Raw genomic sequence first — 13,088 nt, 5'->3', positions numbered from 1 at the left:
CGCCCTTGTTTGTTTCCCAATCGGGATCGTTAGACCATTTCTATTGGGAGTGTCTAGGTGAGACACTCTCCAATACAACAGAATAAAAAATTAAAAAAGGAGGAGAGATGACAGAAACTGTTTCTCATTTGAGAAACTCTGAGACACCCATTTTTACAGTTGTCTTCTTCTGATTGGTTTAAATAAACAATTAAATAATAAAATAATTAAATAATAAAAAATTAATATTATTTTATTTTATTGAGTGTCTAACGTATGGAGATGTTCTTATTGCTTAAAGTGATTTATTCATATTTTAAAATATAATTTTTAAACGAATAAAAACATTATTATATATATGAACAAGTGTAATTATTACGGTGCATAATTCAGAGGTCAAACCAATTCTTGAGCCATTAAAAAAAGTGAAACTCACATGGCACGATAGAGTTGACTTTTAACATACATATACACATGTATAAATATCAACACATAATTTCTCGTAGCTATATGCTTCAAATTTTCTTAACGTCTCAACAATGTCTGGGAAAAGGCAATTTCCTCATATAGTTTTATAACAATTCTACTCAAATTTATACCCATATACACAAATGTGTGTTTTCTAATGATTTGTTGTTTTTGCAGATTGGATGGCAAAATCGTAATTATTACTGGCGGAGCAAGCGGCATTGGGGCTGAGTCCGTTCGGTTATTTACCGAACACGGCGCTCGAGTCGTGATCGTTGACGTACAAGACGAGCTTGGTCAAAACGTTGCCGTTTCTGTCGGTGAAGACAAAGCCAGTTACTACCATTGCGATGTCACGAACGAGACGGAAGTTAAAAACGCCGTTAAGTTTACCGTAGAAAAATATGGGAAGCTTGACGTTCTGTTTAGTAACGCCGGCGTTATAGAGCCGTTTGTGAGCATCCTCGATTTAAATCTCAACGAGTTAGACCGAACTGTCGCCGTTAACATCCGCGGTGCAGCTGCATTCATCAAGCATGCGGCACGTGCCATGGTGGAGAAAGGCACCCGCGGCTCCATCATTTGCACCACTAGCGTCGCGGCTGAGATCTCCGGCACGGCACCACACGGGTAAAAACTAAATAAAATTCACAACAAAAACACTTTAATTCTTTAGACAAACAAAAAATGCACTAATTAAAATCGTTTTCAAAACCCTGTAATAATAAATTGTGGATCGTTGCAACGGAGTATTATATAAGTAGCAAAGTGATCATGTTGTCACGATTTATTAACCAAAAATTTATCGTTAAAATTCGAGAAAAAAATGAATTGCTTACTAATAATAGGTACACGGCGTCGAAGCATGGGCTGTTGGGTTTGATCAAATCGGCTTCTGGTGGATTAGGAAAATATGGGATAAGAGTAAACGGCGTTGCTCCGTTTGGTGTCGCAACACCGTTAGTTTGTAATGGTTTCAAGATGGAGCCAAACGTGGTGGAGGAGAACACGTCAGCGTCAGCGAATCTAAAGGGCATTGTATTGAAAGCTCGTCACGTGGCAGAAGCTGCTCTCTTTTTAGCATCCGATGAGTCGGCTTACGTTAGCGGACAGAACCTGGCCGTTGACGGAGGTTACTCGGTGGTTAAGCAGTAGCTACTAGCTACAACGACTTGGCCACAAAGATCCCATGATGAAATGTGTTTTTTTTTTAATACTGGGTCAAAAGTTGACTTGACTTAATTGTAGAGAGACATGAGGTTGCAATTCTCCTTGAAATGTGGATGTTGTATTTTTATATGGTAACATTCATTATCCAATAAATTGCACATCTCGAGGATAATTTATCTAAACAAATACTACAAGCTTATTTGATCAATAGTGGGCTAATGGGCCTTTTCTATTCGTCTTTCTAATCTCTCTATTTTGACTATTATGACAACAGATTCCTTTTGAGCAAAAAAAAAAAAAGGGACAACAGATTCCATTATCACAATGATTTATTCAGAATGGAACTTTATTTTAGTTTTCACATTTTAAATATTGTTTTCAATGGTAGTCACAACTAGGCATTGGAATGTCGCTGTTAGAATGGGTTCTCCTGATTTATGATGCTGAGTTTCTTTTTTTTTTTTTTTTCGTCTGAATAATCATATTAAACCTTCGAAAGATACAAAGATCGGCGGAAAGAGTTAATATCCCCGATAAGATGAGTCGGCGGAAAATAGTGATATCCCCGAAGCCAAAAGCCCAAAAGAGGGAAGCTAACAAACAACCAAATACAAGACCATAAGCTAAACTTAGAAAACTAATCGATAAACCTCCAAAGATTGAATTAACTAGAAAACACAAGAATCTCAAAGGAAAAAGCCTGAACTTAAAGCTAAGGGATCGACGCACAAATGCCTTATTTGTCTTGTGGAGAGGAACCGAATCAAAACCCATGAATAGCTCCTCTCTCTGCTGAAAGAATTGATAGAGCTTTGGGTAGTATTAAACGTTCCAAACCAACCCCGAGAAGACGATAAACTCAAGTGGAAGAGATACCGCATATGATGGCAAAATAGCGACCCACGAACTCCAAACGAAGCAAATCTTGATGAGACAGAAGAACCAGCCAAGGAAGATGAGCAAAGAGCCAATGGCAAAAGGCATCGAGTCCGTCTCACCACACGAGAGATTTTCCAGGACATTCGATACAAAACACAACACCAAGGCAGAGGAACAATGGCCAGAACCGAAACTTCACTCAAACAAGATCCAACCACAGAACAGACAAAAACCCCACAAAAGTAAGACTCTGAGAATTCAAAAACAATCAGGAGGAGAAACCGCTATCCAGAGCAACTAACCCACAAACTAAGACACGAACAATAACTAAGGCCACCATCAAGCAAACCGGGGATAAACCAAACAAGCTTGACTTGAAGAGATTGAAATCAATTACCAGTCTAGAAATCAACATCACCATCCCCATATAAGAACCCACTCCGACAAGCACCATCGACCACCGCGACGGACCAGATCAGGATCTTCAATGGTAGAGCGAGACTCCGACAAAACAGCAATAGAAAACGAATCCAAGGCGAAACGGAATCTAACACAAGAGGTAGATCGAGCAAGACAACTGAAACTCCGAAAACTTTAACGGAACTACACCTTGAACCAGAGTAACTCCGCCTCCGATCTCGTCGAGAGAAGCCAAAACCACTCGAAAACTACAAAGCCGATGAGAACGAAACTAAAGAAAGAAGAAAAAACAACTAAAAACACACACGCGGCACAACGCCGGGGCTGTAAAGCCACCGGACGTTGGCCGAGAACAAGACGGCGGCTTTTAGTTTGATAGAGGAGAGAGGTGGGAGAGAATTGGGTTTTTTTGCTCCACCGACGTTCGTGATGGGGCTTTTAGTTTGATGCTGAGTTTCTATCGTCTCTGTTTTCATATAGTTTAATGTATGATTTTTTGTCTCTGTTTTCATATGATTTTGTCCTATAAAATTGAACTATATATGACTAATCGATATTAATTTACTTGTGAGTTAGTGTCTCCGTTTTTTCATATGCTTTTGTCTGGAGAGGTCACATGTTAAATAGCATGCTTGTTTGGTCTGAGAATTATTGTGTCTCTTGTATTGTGTCTTTTGCACGTTGGACGATGGTTGAAGACAAAGAAGCCACCACCACATCTTTTACTTGTGCGGACAATGACACATAATTGTCATTTCTTCTCCTTTTGTAAAATAACTTGGGTCCTAGGCAATACAAACTTTGGTCGGTCTTGGCTCTAAACTCTTGTTGGCTACTTAAGAATATGATTTTGACAGTGATCATGTTATTGATTTGTGATAAAATAATATTTCCATAGTTTAGAATATTAATTAAATAGATTTTATATTGTTGGTTTTTATAGAATAAAATTATCTATATCTATTAGTTGATGTTACTTAAGGTTATACAAATAGTAAATTAAAATTGTTTTACTTAACACAATAATATTTTATATTCTTAGAATTAAAATTTATATATTAGATTTATTTTGTAGTCAACATTTTGATAAAATCATGTCTAACTATTATTTTCTAGCATTCTAGGTAGTATTTTCATGGTTTTATATATGTTATTTATATTTTAAGCATTTAAATAGTATTTTTCATAAGTCTACACTATGTAATCTTTTGCATAATGGTATTATCAAAAAAAATATAGCTATTTGATTATACTAATAGATTGCATTATTAATTACAGCTATTACGATTAAGATATATTAATAGTTATGATTTAATTACTATTATCTAGTTTATTTGTTCTATATTAATACAAAGTCTAGCTACGATAAATACAGGGAACGGAGCATCTAGTCGCTCTTTCAAGTCTACTTGTCACTTGACTTTATAATTAATCTCTCTCTGTCTCCTTTTGAAATCCTTCAAAAATGTCGGGACTCAGGCAAGTGTGACTCCAAAGCCTTTTTTATATGTCTACTGATTTGTTTAATTTACGTGTACGTTTATATTCTATTCCGCAGATTGGATGGCAAAATCGCAATTATAACAGGCGGAGCTAGCGGGATTGGAGCCGAAGCGGTTAGGCTGTTCACGGACCACGGAGCTAAGGTGGTCATCGTTGACTTTCAAGAAGAGCTTGGTCAAAACGTAGCCGTTTCTGTCGGGAAAGACAAAGCAAGTTTTTACCGTTGCGATGTTACAAACGAAACAGAGGTAGAGAACGCCGTTAAGTTCACCGTCGAGAAATACGGAAAGCTAGACGTTCTGTTTAGTAACGCCGGCGTTATGGAACAGCCGGGAAGCTTTCTCGAATTGAATCTTGAACAGTTTGACCGAACCATGGCGGTCAACGTTCGTGGTGCAGCTGCGTTTATCAAACACGCGGCACGAGCCATGGTAGATAAAGGCACGCGTGGGTCAATCGTATGTACGACCAGCGTCGCATCGGAGATCGGTGGTCCGGGTCCTCACGCGTACACAGCGTCTAAGCACGCTCTTCTCGGGCTGATTAAATCGGCTTGTGGCGGGCTGGGGAAGTACGGGATTAGAGTCAACGGCGTCGCACCGTACGCGGTGGCGACGGCGATAAATAGCCGTGACGAGGAAACGATGAGGATGGTGGAGGAATATAGCACCGCCACGGGGATTCTCAAGGGCGTGGTGCTTAAGGCTCGCCATGTGGCTGAGGCGGCTTTGTTTCTGGCTTCGGATGATTCGGCTTACGTTAGCGGCCAGAATCTGGCTGTTGACGGTGGTTATACCGTCGTTAAGCCCATGTGAAAGGAAAGAATATTCTAAGTTTTTAAACTCCTTTGCTCTAATGTTATTAAATGGTACGATGAATGATTCCATATTAAGATTATGATATTCTATAAATCAGCACTTTTAGCCTTAACTATTTTACTTTCAACGACTTTTACACGCCATTATCTTCCTTTTTGGGTCAAATCACACCATCTAATAATCGCCTATAAAGCTACGTAAGCAATTACGTATGTACGTACTATAGACTATAGTAAATTCGAATAAATAAGGGTAACGTTATTAATATTAAACTTCTACTTGTAACTCTTTAGTGCAAACTAATTTATTGGCTTAATGGTTGTTAATTACAAAGTAGTCCACAATCAATATCAACACCAGAGACGAAGAATTTGTCGGTACAAGAAACAAAAGAGTCGAAGAAGAGAAGTAAAAAAGACAACAGAAATGTCTTGGGCTTGGCCTCATCACCAAATAAATAAATAAATGTGGTATCAAGAATATATAAGCAACAGTATGTATGTAATATAACAATTTTGATTTTTGAATAAAGCAAGTCAAAATATATAATTTTAACCCAATATATTGAAATCGTTATATCCTTCATTTGTGAGTAGTTTTGTTCCCTATATCTTTATTTTCATTTTATCTTGTCAATTTGGTTTGACCTTCACTTCACTTCACTTTTCTAGATTCTCTTTCATTTATTTGATCAATTCTTAACTTTGAAATATTAATGTATTATATATGTACGTGCATCTAGCTACATGTTATCTAACTGTCAAATTCACACGAGTAACAAACGATCACAATTCACAACAGCTGGTCGTCTCGCTTCAAAAACAACCCACCTGCCGAAAACTCCACTCCATGCATAAACAAACCTCTTAATAATTTTCAAGAACTAACCAACTGATAATTTTTTTACTTAGTAAATCATGGTATTGATCGTTTACTGGTATGACTTCATCTGCTTTGCCACAGTAGCGGCTGCAATCGTCGCGTCCCTGTGGTTTCTATTGCGCAGAGAAAGAGGCTGCTTAGGAATTGATGATACGGGCCACGTTAGCTTGCTACCACTTTATAGATCGAAGAGCCTTGGGTCGGCTCAGTTATGGACCAGTTGCTGGACAAGGTTACATCCCGGCTGGCTACTCTTCACTCGTTCCACCTCTTTTCTCTCCATGGCTGCATTATTGGCTTGGGATATCTTGAAGTGGGACGCAAGCATCTTCGTCTATTACACAGAGTGATCTTTCTTTTTATTTAGTGTTGTAACACCAAAACTCTGATTCTAATCAGATTCACTTGTTTATTCTTTGAGTTATGTTACTTGGTTTTGTAACAGATGGACCTTCATGCTTGTGATCATCTACTTTGCGGTATATCTCGTAATAGCTTACCGCTTTCCGAGTCAGAGTGTTAAATCCGGATTTTGTTTATGTTCATTGGGTTCTCTGCAGATGGGTATTGCAGCTTCAGTATATGGTTGCTTGATACATTCTAAGGAGCTAGCATTGGAAACTGGTGAAGATGTGGTTGTAGAAAAGGTCGGAGATGAGTTCCGGCAAAGATTAGAGGTTTATGGTTGTTTCATGCAGACAATTTTTCAGGTTAGTGGTCAAGACAGTGTCGTGTCCCAAGATTTTGCTTCATACACATTCGCACAATAATTCGTGTGTGTTGCAGACAAGTGCAGGAGCTGTAGTGCTGACGGACATTGTGTTTTGGTTAGTTATAGTTCCTTTCCTCTCGAATACTCGCTTCGGGTTAAACAAGGTAAGAACATTTCAGCCTCTGTTTAAATATGACTACTCAAGCATCAATTTATCGGATTAATGATTTGATGCAGTTGATGATTTGCATGCACACGGCAAACGCAGGCTTCCTCCTGCTCGAAACGGTCCTCAATAGCCTTGTAAGCAAAATTGAAATTAACTAAGACAAGAGATTTGAAGAAAAGAGCATATAGAAATTCTTTTGTTCTGATTTCAGCCGTTCCCTTGGTTTCGAATGGGATATTTCGTGCTATGGAGTTGTCTCTATATTATCTTGGTAAGCACTGATGATTTAAATTGATCCTTAACCCACAACTAAGCACAACCAACCTATTCTAATCAAATCAAACCTATCTCAGGTGGCCATATCCGTTCCTCGAGCTCGATAAGCCATGGGCTCCGATATGGTAAGCATCCTCATTAACTCTATCTAATCAACCTTATAATCGTTTTAAAGATTTGACAGATTGTGATTATACAATAACAAAACAACATATTCTCAGGTACTTAAGCATGGCAATTGTTCACATCCCTTGCTATGGAGCTTATGCCGCAGTTGTAAAAGCCAAGAACTCATGCTTCCCATATCTATTCCCAAATGCTTTTGTAAATCCCTAATTCCAATTTCCCCAAATAGAACCAAAGTTTGTAATCTCAGTAATTTACAGATTTGATTATGTGATATATCAATCAATCATGCAATGACATTCAAATAAGAGAAGCGAATTAAAGAGCATAACAATATCCATAAGAAAAACCTAGATATGAAATTCAGAACCAAACAAGTTCAACATCATAAGATCCACAACATCCAAAAACAACTTCCAAAATCAAAAAGCAGTATTCAAATTCAAAATGATAGAGATCGAGATGAAATTCATTCCTGAGCTCCTTCTTTCTGGTAAACGTAGGTGAGACCACACTTACCACAGTAGTGACGATCGAAATGGCTAGCCATGAAAGTCCCAGCACCACAGGTAGCGTTAGGGCACTCCTTCCTCAGACGCTGAACCTTACCTGAACCATCAACCTTGTAGAACTGGAGAACAGCGAGCTTGACCTTCTTGTGCTTGTGCTTGATCTTCTTAGGCTTGGTGTAGGTCTTCTTCTTCCTCTTCTTAGCACCACCACGGAGACGAAGGACAAGGTGAAGCGTTGATTCCTTCTGGATGTTGTAATCGGCTAAGGTACGTCCGTCTTCGAGCTGCTTTCCGGCGAAAATCAATCGCTGCTGATCCGGTGGGATACCTTCCTTGTCTTGGATCTTGGCCTTGACATTGTCGATGGTGTCAGAGGACTCGACCTCGAGAGTGATCGTCTTCCCCGTTAGGGTTTTCACGAAGATCTGCATCTTTTTTTGCTTTTCGCTAACCAACGGCGGAAGAAAATTTCTGGGGATCTCTTTATGTGGTGAGAAGAAATAAAAGACTAGTGGTGGAGAAACTAGGGTTTTGGAGCTCGCTTTTAAAATTACGTAACTACCCCTTTATAAATGGGTTTTAGTTACATTGGGCTACAAAGGCCTTTTAAAGAATCTAAAAAGAAAAAATAAAGTTGGAGATGCGGGGGATCGAACCCCGTGCCTCTCGCATGCAAAGCGAGCGCTCTACCATTTGAGCTACATCCCCACGATGTTAACTATCTTCTGAATCAAATATAGTATAGTAGTCTTCGTCTCTTTTCTCTCCTATAAGTCTGTCTGTCTGGGTTTCTCTGAGAAAATCATAGGAGTTGGAAACCATGGATGATAGTTGCGCCGTTTGCGCGGAGAATCTCGAATGGGTTGGTTACGGATCTTGTGGTCACAGAGAGGTTTGCTCTACTTGTGTCGTTCGTCTTCGTTTCATACTCGATGATCGTCGATGTTGTATCTGCAAAACCGAATGCCCCGTCGTCTTCGTCACAAAGGTTAGGGCTTTTTTCTTTATCTGTTCAAATGGCGAAAGATATGTTTTTTTTTTTTAAGATAGTGAGAAACTGGGGGAGACTAAAAGTTGTAAATTTGCTTACATTTCCTCTATCTGCTCTTTTCTATTGCAGGCTTTGGGTGATTATACAAAGACGATTAGTGATTTCTCCACTACTTTTCCATCAGTATTAAAGGAAGGTCGAGTAGGATCTTTCTGGTATCATGAAGAAACCAATGTTTTCTTTGATGACTTGAACCATTACACAAGGATTAAGGCAATGTGCAGACTCTCTTGCAATTCGTGTAAAGAGACAAACAAGAGTCATCCAAAGAAAGGGCCTAACCATTGTTTGCGGTTTAAGAGCGTTGAACACTTGAAAGATCATTTAAGCCATCAGCACAAACTGCATATGTGCAGTTTATGTCTTGTAGGTCGTAAGGTTAGGTTCTGAAATTACCTTATTAGGTTTAAGATTTCTCTGCTAACGATTTCTCATGAAACAAGCTCATGCTTTTGTTTTGACAGGTTTTCATTTGTGAACAAAAGTTGTTTACTAAGGCACAGCTGAACCAACATATAAGTAGTGGTGACTCGGAAGTGGATGGAAGTGAGAGTGAAAGAGGAGGTTTCACTGGTCATCCTATGTGTGAGTTCTGTAAAAGACCATTCTATGGGGATAATGAGCTATACACTCATATGTCTAGAGAGCACTACACTTGTCATATATGCCAAAGGTAATTGCTATTTGTATTTGTGAGATTTATGAATTTGATTGACCTCGAAATGATTTCATTTGCTTCGATTTGGCAATGCAGGCTGAAGCCTGGACAATATGAATATTATGGAAACTATGATGATCTGGAGGTATGAATGTAATCTTATGCTATGTTGTGGTTGCATTGGGTGTTCTGACTCTTTAACAGTACATTTCTCTCACTTGTTATTGCAACAGGTTCATTTCAGAAGTGACCATTTCCTATGTGAAGACGAAACCTGCCTTGCTAAGAAGTTCATAGTTTTCCAAATCGAAGCTGAGTTAAAAGTAAAACACCTTTTCTTTATTCCCACCGGTTGTTATGGTGACACACAATGATGTTTAAAGGATCACTTGCATTTTTTTCTAGAGGCATAATTCTATTGATCATGGAGGTAGAATGTCTCGGTCTCAACAAAGTGCATCACTACAGGCATGTATCATTTCAGAGTACAGCTCTTGCCAATTAATTATCTTTTCCATCTTTTGGTATGCTTTATTATGTTTAATACTTGGTTCTGTTTCAGATACAAGCCAGTTTCCAATACCAGAGCAGTCGTCGTGGAAGACGCCGATCATCTCTTCGTGAGCCTAATCTTGCGGTTCTGGAATCTCAAGCATCTTATGCCATTAACGACGGTAATAATCTTCTTCAACATGTGGGGCGCTATGGAGGTTCACGTCTTGGAGAATCTTCTTTTCCTCCACTCTCTGTGCCAGCAAACCAAGGCCAATCAAGATTTGGGCATAACTCGGAGAGTTTACTTAGTAACACCACGACTACTCGTCTAAGACATCAAACAAATAGAAGTGCAACTTCTGGTTCTTCTCGAGCTTGGCCAGCCCTAAACCGAGGTCCGACAGAAACATCAATTACAAGCAGTGTACAATCTTCTGGTGCTTCTGCTCAATCTCAATCTGGGCACCATGGCAGAGTTGAAATTACTAGAACTCTTGCTTCTGCAGTTCCACAGGATGCTCGTAATGAACATACCACAGTTGGTGGATGCTCATCTGGTTCTTCTCTGAGTTCCGCGAATACATCAAAGAGGAATAATCATCACTCGTCTTCAACCCCTAAAATGTCTGATACAAGATCACTGGAGCAGCCTTCTCATTCTGATTCTCCTCCAATTTCCGCTGTGAAAAATCGCAGGTCATCATCCACCAGTGCAAGTGCAGCGAACATCCAAGTAGCACAAGGTGTTTCTGATGTACAGTCTGACAATAAAAGTTTGGTTGAAAAAATACATGCCAGCCTTGGACACGATGAAGAGTTATTCATGGCCTTCAAGAATACATCTGGAAAGTATCGTCATGGTTCCATCGATGCAAGAACTTACTTGGAATATGTGAAAGGTTATGGTTTGTCTCACTTAGTTCTAGACATGGCTAGACTCTGCCCTGACCCTCAGAGGCAGAAGGAACTCATTGATACCCACAATGCCTGCTTGAAAGGAGGAAATAAAGGGAAAGCTGTGAAGGTTGAAAGTAGCAGTGACTCCAAGGGGGATAGATTTGTTGATACAGTGAGGAAGTTACAATTCTCTGACAAATCTCAGGACAAAGACAAAGACAAGGATGCATACCGTTCAGATAAAGGCAAAACAAAAGTGACGACGTTGGTGAATTCTTCATCGGCTGGAGTGGGATTAGGTGACACAGGCAAGCAACCTAAGAAAACTTCAAAGTTTCTCAGAACACGTCTAGGAGAGAAATCAATGGCTGCAGTACTAGATCTTAAGAATTCTAACCCAGAGCCTGAAGCAGAACCTAAGAACGATAACTCCAAAAGGAGCCAGAACTCTCTCGGTGGATTGCCACTTCGTGGTGCTTGGAGGAGAGGAAGTGCAAAACTCTTCCTCTAGTAAAAAGATTTTGCACAGATGAACCAAGTGTAAGGATCAAATAGTCATATTTAAGTGTTTGTGTCTTTTGATGTAATGACTAGCTTAAGTTATCAGTTATTTTATGAGCATGTGTGTTCGATCCTTGTTGATATTAAACAAAAAATCTCTCATTAAGCTTTTGAAAACGAATAATATAACACAACTAGAGAGGAGATGGAGGAATCCAGTGAGGAACCCAATCAGGAAGCACGTAAACCTTGCCATTAGGTGAATCAGCTATATCAGAGAAAGCCGAAAAAGACTTGGGATTGAAGGAACGTGGGGTTCTAGTGGCGATATCGTAAACGCCATAGCCTTCACCATAGCCTTCACCGAGGAAATAGATGGAATTAGGGTTTAGGCCCGGGAATGAGCTGGCCTTGACACAAAAAGGCTCGTTATTGCCGAGGAATATGCAGAGATCACCAATGTCTTCTGTGTAACACATGTTCATATCTTCCTCCTCTCTAAACACCATGAACAACTTTGTGCCCCCAAAATTGAATTTTACCGACCTAAGCATAAGGCTTTTAACATACCTGCTAAGGCTTTGAACATACCTGCCAAGCCAAAGGCAAAAAAGAAAGAAACACAACTTGTTCTTAATTATAACATGAAACCGTTAAAAGCAAACAAACAACTAGAAGAAAGAACCTCCTACCATTTGACTAGGAAACGTTGTCCCGAGGGAGACTCGACAAGTTGTTGTGTCCTGTAACAAGAATTCAAAAGCTGCAACTCTGAAATTGAAAACTGAGGAAGGTTGTGAAAGCGCAAGTGATGGTACTGAGGGTCGGTGGATTTTATACCACTCCAAGACCACAAGTGATGGCCTCCAGAACATGGCATGTAGAACCTTTGATCTCTCTTGGAATACATCAACTTACCTTGTTCCAAGTAACCGAATTCAAGAGTAGGTAGATAGCGGAGGTGCCCTCATCGGCTTGACCGGGCATATATATACCCACCAGAGGTCCCATGAACTTTACAGCCGCAACAAAGTCTTCTTCTTCAGGAGAAGAGGACATTGCCACTCCACTTACCAATTCAGTTTGACAAGAGTCTACATGTTGCCGAGGAGGCAGAGGGATCATCTTGGGGTTTGATTTGGAGCTCGAGGGATTGCAGTAGTCGCTGATTAGTATGGAATCCCGGGAGCTAATAAAAACTCCCCATCCATGGGAACTTCCCACCAGCCTCGACTTAGCCAACTCTTTGGAAAGTGGCTTATCACCGACGGTGAAATAATCTTCCTTGGCCGGGTCAAACATGCGGAGCTTTGTTATTGCACCGGCCTCTGGGTATTCACCACAATAGGTGACACTATACATCAAGTACGGGTTGGTGGTGGTGGAGGAGGAGAACACCCGTAGGGTGTGGCATCTCTAAGGAATAACTAGTAAGAAGTAGACATCAGAAGAGGAAGAAGAAAACAGAAAATAGAGAGACAGAGACAGAGAGAATAGATTTACCAGAGCAAGTTTGCGGAGAGATGGCCTGGAAGAGAGGCTGAGAAGCAGAGACGACATAGCTTTGCTAAA

General features: G+C 39.9%; 6 protein-coding genes and 1 non-coding gene across 8 annotated transcripts; 4 read left to right on the top strand and 3 right to left on the bottom strand.

Moving 5' to 3' along the window:
* The first annotated feature begins 400 nt into the window (after positions 1-400).
* On the top strand, positions 401-1,862 carry LOC9318175 (short-chain dehydrogenase reductase 3b). 2 transcript variants are annotated; one of them, XM_002882063.2, is made up of 3 exons: positions 401-532; positions 625-1,077; positions 1,296-1,862. In XM_002882063.2, the coding sequence occupies exons 1-3, from the start codon at positions 519-521 to the stop codon at positions 1,600-1,602; spliced, it is 774 nt and encodes a 257-aa protein (XP_002882109.1). In that variant the 5' UTR covers positions 401-518; the 3' UTR covers positions 1,603-1,862. The 2 variants fall into 2 exon arrangements, with proteins under 2 accessions (XP_002882109.1, XP_020885331.1); XM_021029672.1 differs by lacking the exon at positions 401-532 and having other exon boundaries at positions 539-1,077; positions 1,296-1,775.
* A 2,374-nt stretch (positions 1,863-4,236) lies between these two features.
* LOC9318174 (short-chain dehydrogenase reductase 3a) lies at positions 4,237-5,352 on the top strand. The gene is made up of 2 exons (XM_021029875.1): positions 4,237-4,395; positions 4,475-5,352. Exons 1-2 carry the CDS (start codon positions 4,382-4,384, stop codon positions 5,232-5,234), a joined length of 774 nt encoding a protein of 257 aa, XP_020885534.1. The 5' UTR covers positions 4,237-4,381; the 3' UTR covers positions 5,235-5,352.
* A 617-nt stretch (positions 5,353-5,969) lies between these two features.
* LOC9316351 lies at positions 5,970-7,633 on the top strand. Its single transcript, XM_021027760.1, has 8 exons — positions 5,970-6,465; positions 6,565-6,598; positions 6,680-6,829; positions 6,906-6,995; positions 7,069-7,134; positions 7,212-7,293; positions 7,353-7,401; positions 7,498-7,633. Exons 1-8 carry the CDS (start codon positions 6,155-6,157, stop codon positions 7,610-7,612), a joined length of 897 nt encoding a protein of 298 aa, XP_020883419.1. The 5' UTR covers positions 5,970-6,154; the 3' UTR covers positions 7,613-7,633.
* Positions 7,634-7,720: 87 nt separating this feature from the next.
* On the bottom strand, positions 7,721-8,414 carry LOC9318173 (ubiquitin-40S ribosomal protein S27a-2). The gene has a single exon (XM_002880237.2). The coding sequence runs from the start codon at positions 8,343-8,345 to the stop codon at positions 7,872-7,874; it is 474 nt and encodes a 157-aa protein (XP_002880283.1). The 5' UTR covers positions 8,346-8,414; the 3' UTR covers positions 7,721-7,871.
* A 135-nt stretch (positions 8,415-8,549) lies between these two features.
* Positions 8,550-8,622, bottom strand: TRNAA-UGC. Its single transcript has one exon. It is a non-coding gene; the product is annotated as a tRNA-Ala (tRNA).
* A 68-nt stretch (positions 8,623-8,690) lies between these two features.
* LOC9316350 (E3 ubiquitin-protein ligase hel2) lies at positions 8,691-11,684 on the top strand. Its single transcript, XM_021027757.1, has 7 exons — positions 8,691-8,902; positions 9,035-9,343; positions 9,430-9,638; positions 9,720-9,768; positions 9,857-9,946; positions 10,029-10,091; positions 10,186-11,684. The coding sequence occupies exons 1-7, from the start codon at positions 8,735-8,737 to the stop codon at positions 11,524-11,526; spliced, it is 2,229 nt and encodes a 742-aa protein (XP_020883416.1). The 5' UTR covers positions 8,691-8,734; the 3' UTR covers positions 11,527-11,684.
* LOC9318172 lies at positions 11,658-12,919 on the bottom strand. Its single transcript, XM_021027759.1, is given in 3 exon segments — positions 11,658-12,107; positions 12,209-12,491; positions 12,494-12,919. Coding segments are annotated over 3 exon segments (1,065 nt in total). The 5' UTR covers positions 12,879-12,919; the 3' UTR covers positions 11,658-11,710.
* Positions 12,920-13,088: the final 169 nt, after the last annotated feature.

The sequence above is a fragment of the Arabidopsis lyrata genome, assembly GCF_000004255.2.
Source record: "Arabidopsis lyrata subsp. lyrata unplaced genomic scaffold ARALYscaffold_4, whole genome shotgun sequence".
Classification (NCBI taxonomy): domain Eukaryota; kingdom Viridiplantae; phylum Streptophyta; class Magnoliopsida; order Brassicales; family Brassicaceae; genus Arabidopsis; species Arabidopsis lyrata.
The sequence above is the reverse complement of the archived record's forward strand: the minus strand, read 5'-3'. Positions and strand labels throughout refer to the sequence as shown.

Excerpts from the sequence above, each read along its gene's own strand:
- LOC9318175 (XM_021029672.1), top strand. The coding sequence starts at position 605 with ATGATTTGTTGTTTTTGCAGATTGGATGGCAAAATCGTAATTATTACT. Across the intron at positions 1,078-1,295 it reads TCCGGCACGGCACCACACGG|GTACACGGCGTCGAAGCATG; the intron begins GTAAAAACTAAA and ends TACTAATAATAG.
- LOC9316351 (XM_021027760.1), top strand. The coding sequence starts at position 6,155 with ATGGTATTGATCGTTTACTGGTATGACTTCATCTGCTTTGCCACAGTA. Across the intron at positions 7,135-7,211 it reads AAACGGTCCTCAATAGCCTT|CCGTTCCCTTGGTTTCGAAT; the intron begins GTAAGCAAAATT and ends TTCTGATTTCAG. Across the intron at positions 7,402-7,497 it reads AAGCCATGGGCTCCGATATG|GTACTTAAGCATGGCAATTG; the intron begins GTAAGCATCCTC and ends ACATATTCTCAG.
- LOC9318173 (XM_002880237.2), bottom strand. The coding sequence starts at position 8,345 with ATGCAGATCTTCGTGAAAACCCTAACGGGGAAGACGATCACTCTCGAG.
- LOC9316350 (XM_021027757.1), top strand. The coding sequence starts at position 8,735 with ATGGATGATAGTTGCGCCGTTTGCGCGGAGAATCTCGAATGGGTTGGT. Across the intron at positions 9,639-9,719 it reads ACTTGTCATATATGCCAAAG|GCTGAAGCCTGGACAATATG; the intron begins GTAATTGCTATT and ends TTGGCAATGCAG. Across the intron at positions 10,092-10,185 it reads AACAAAGTGCATCACTACAG|ATACAAGCCAGTTTCCAATA; the intron begins GCATGTATCATT and ends GTTCTGTTTCAG.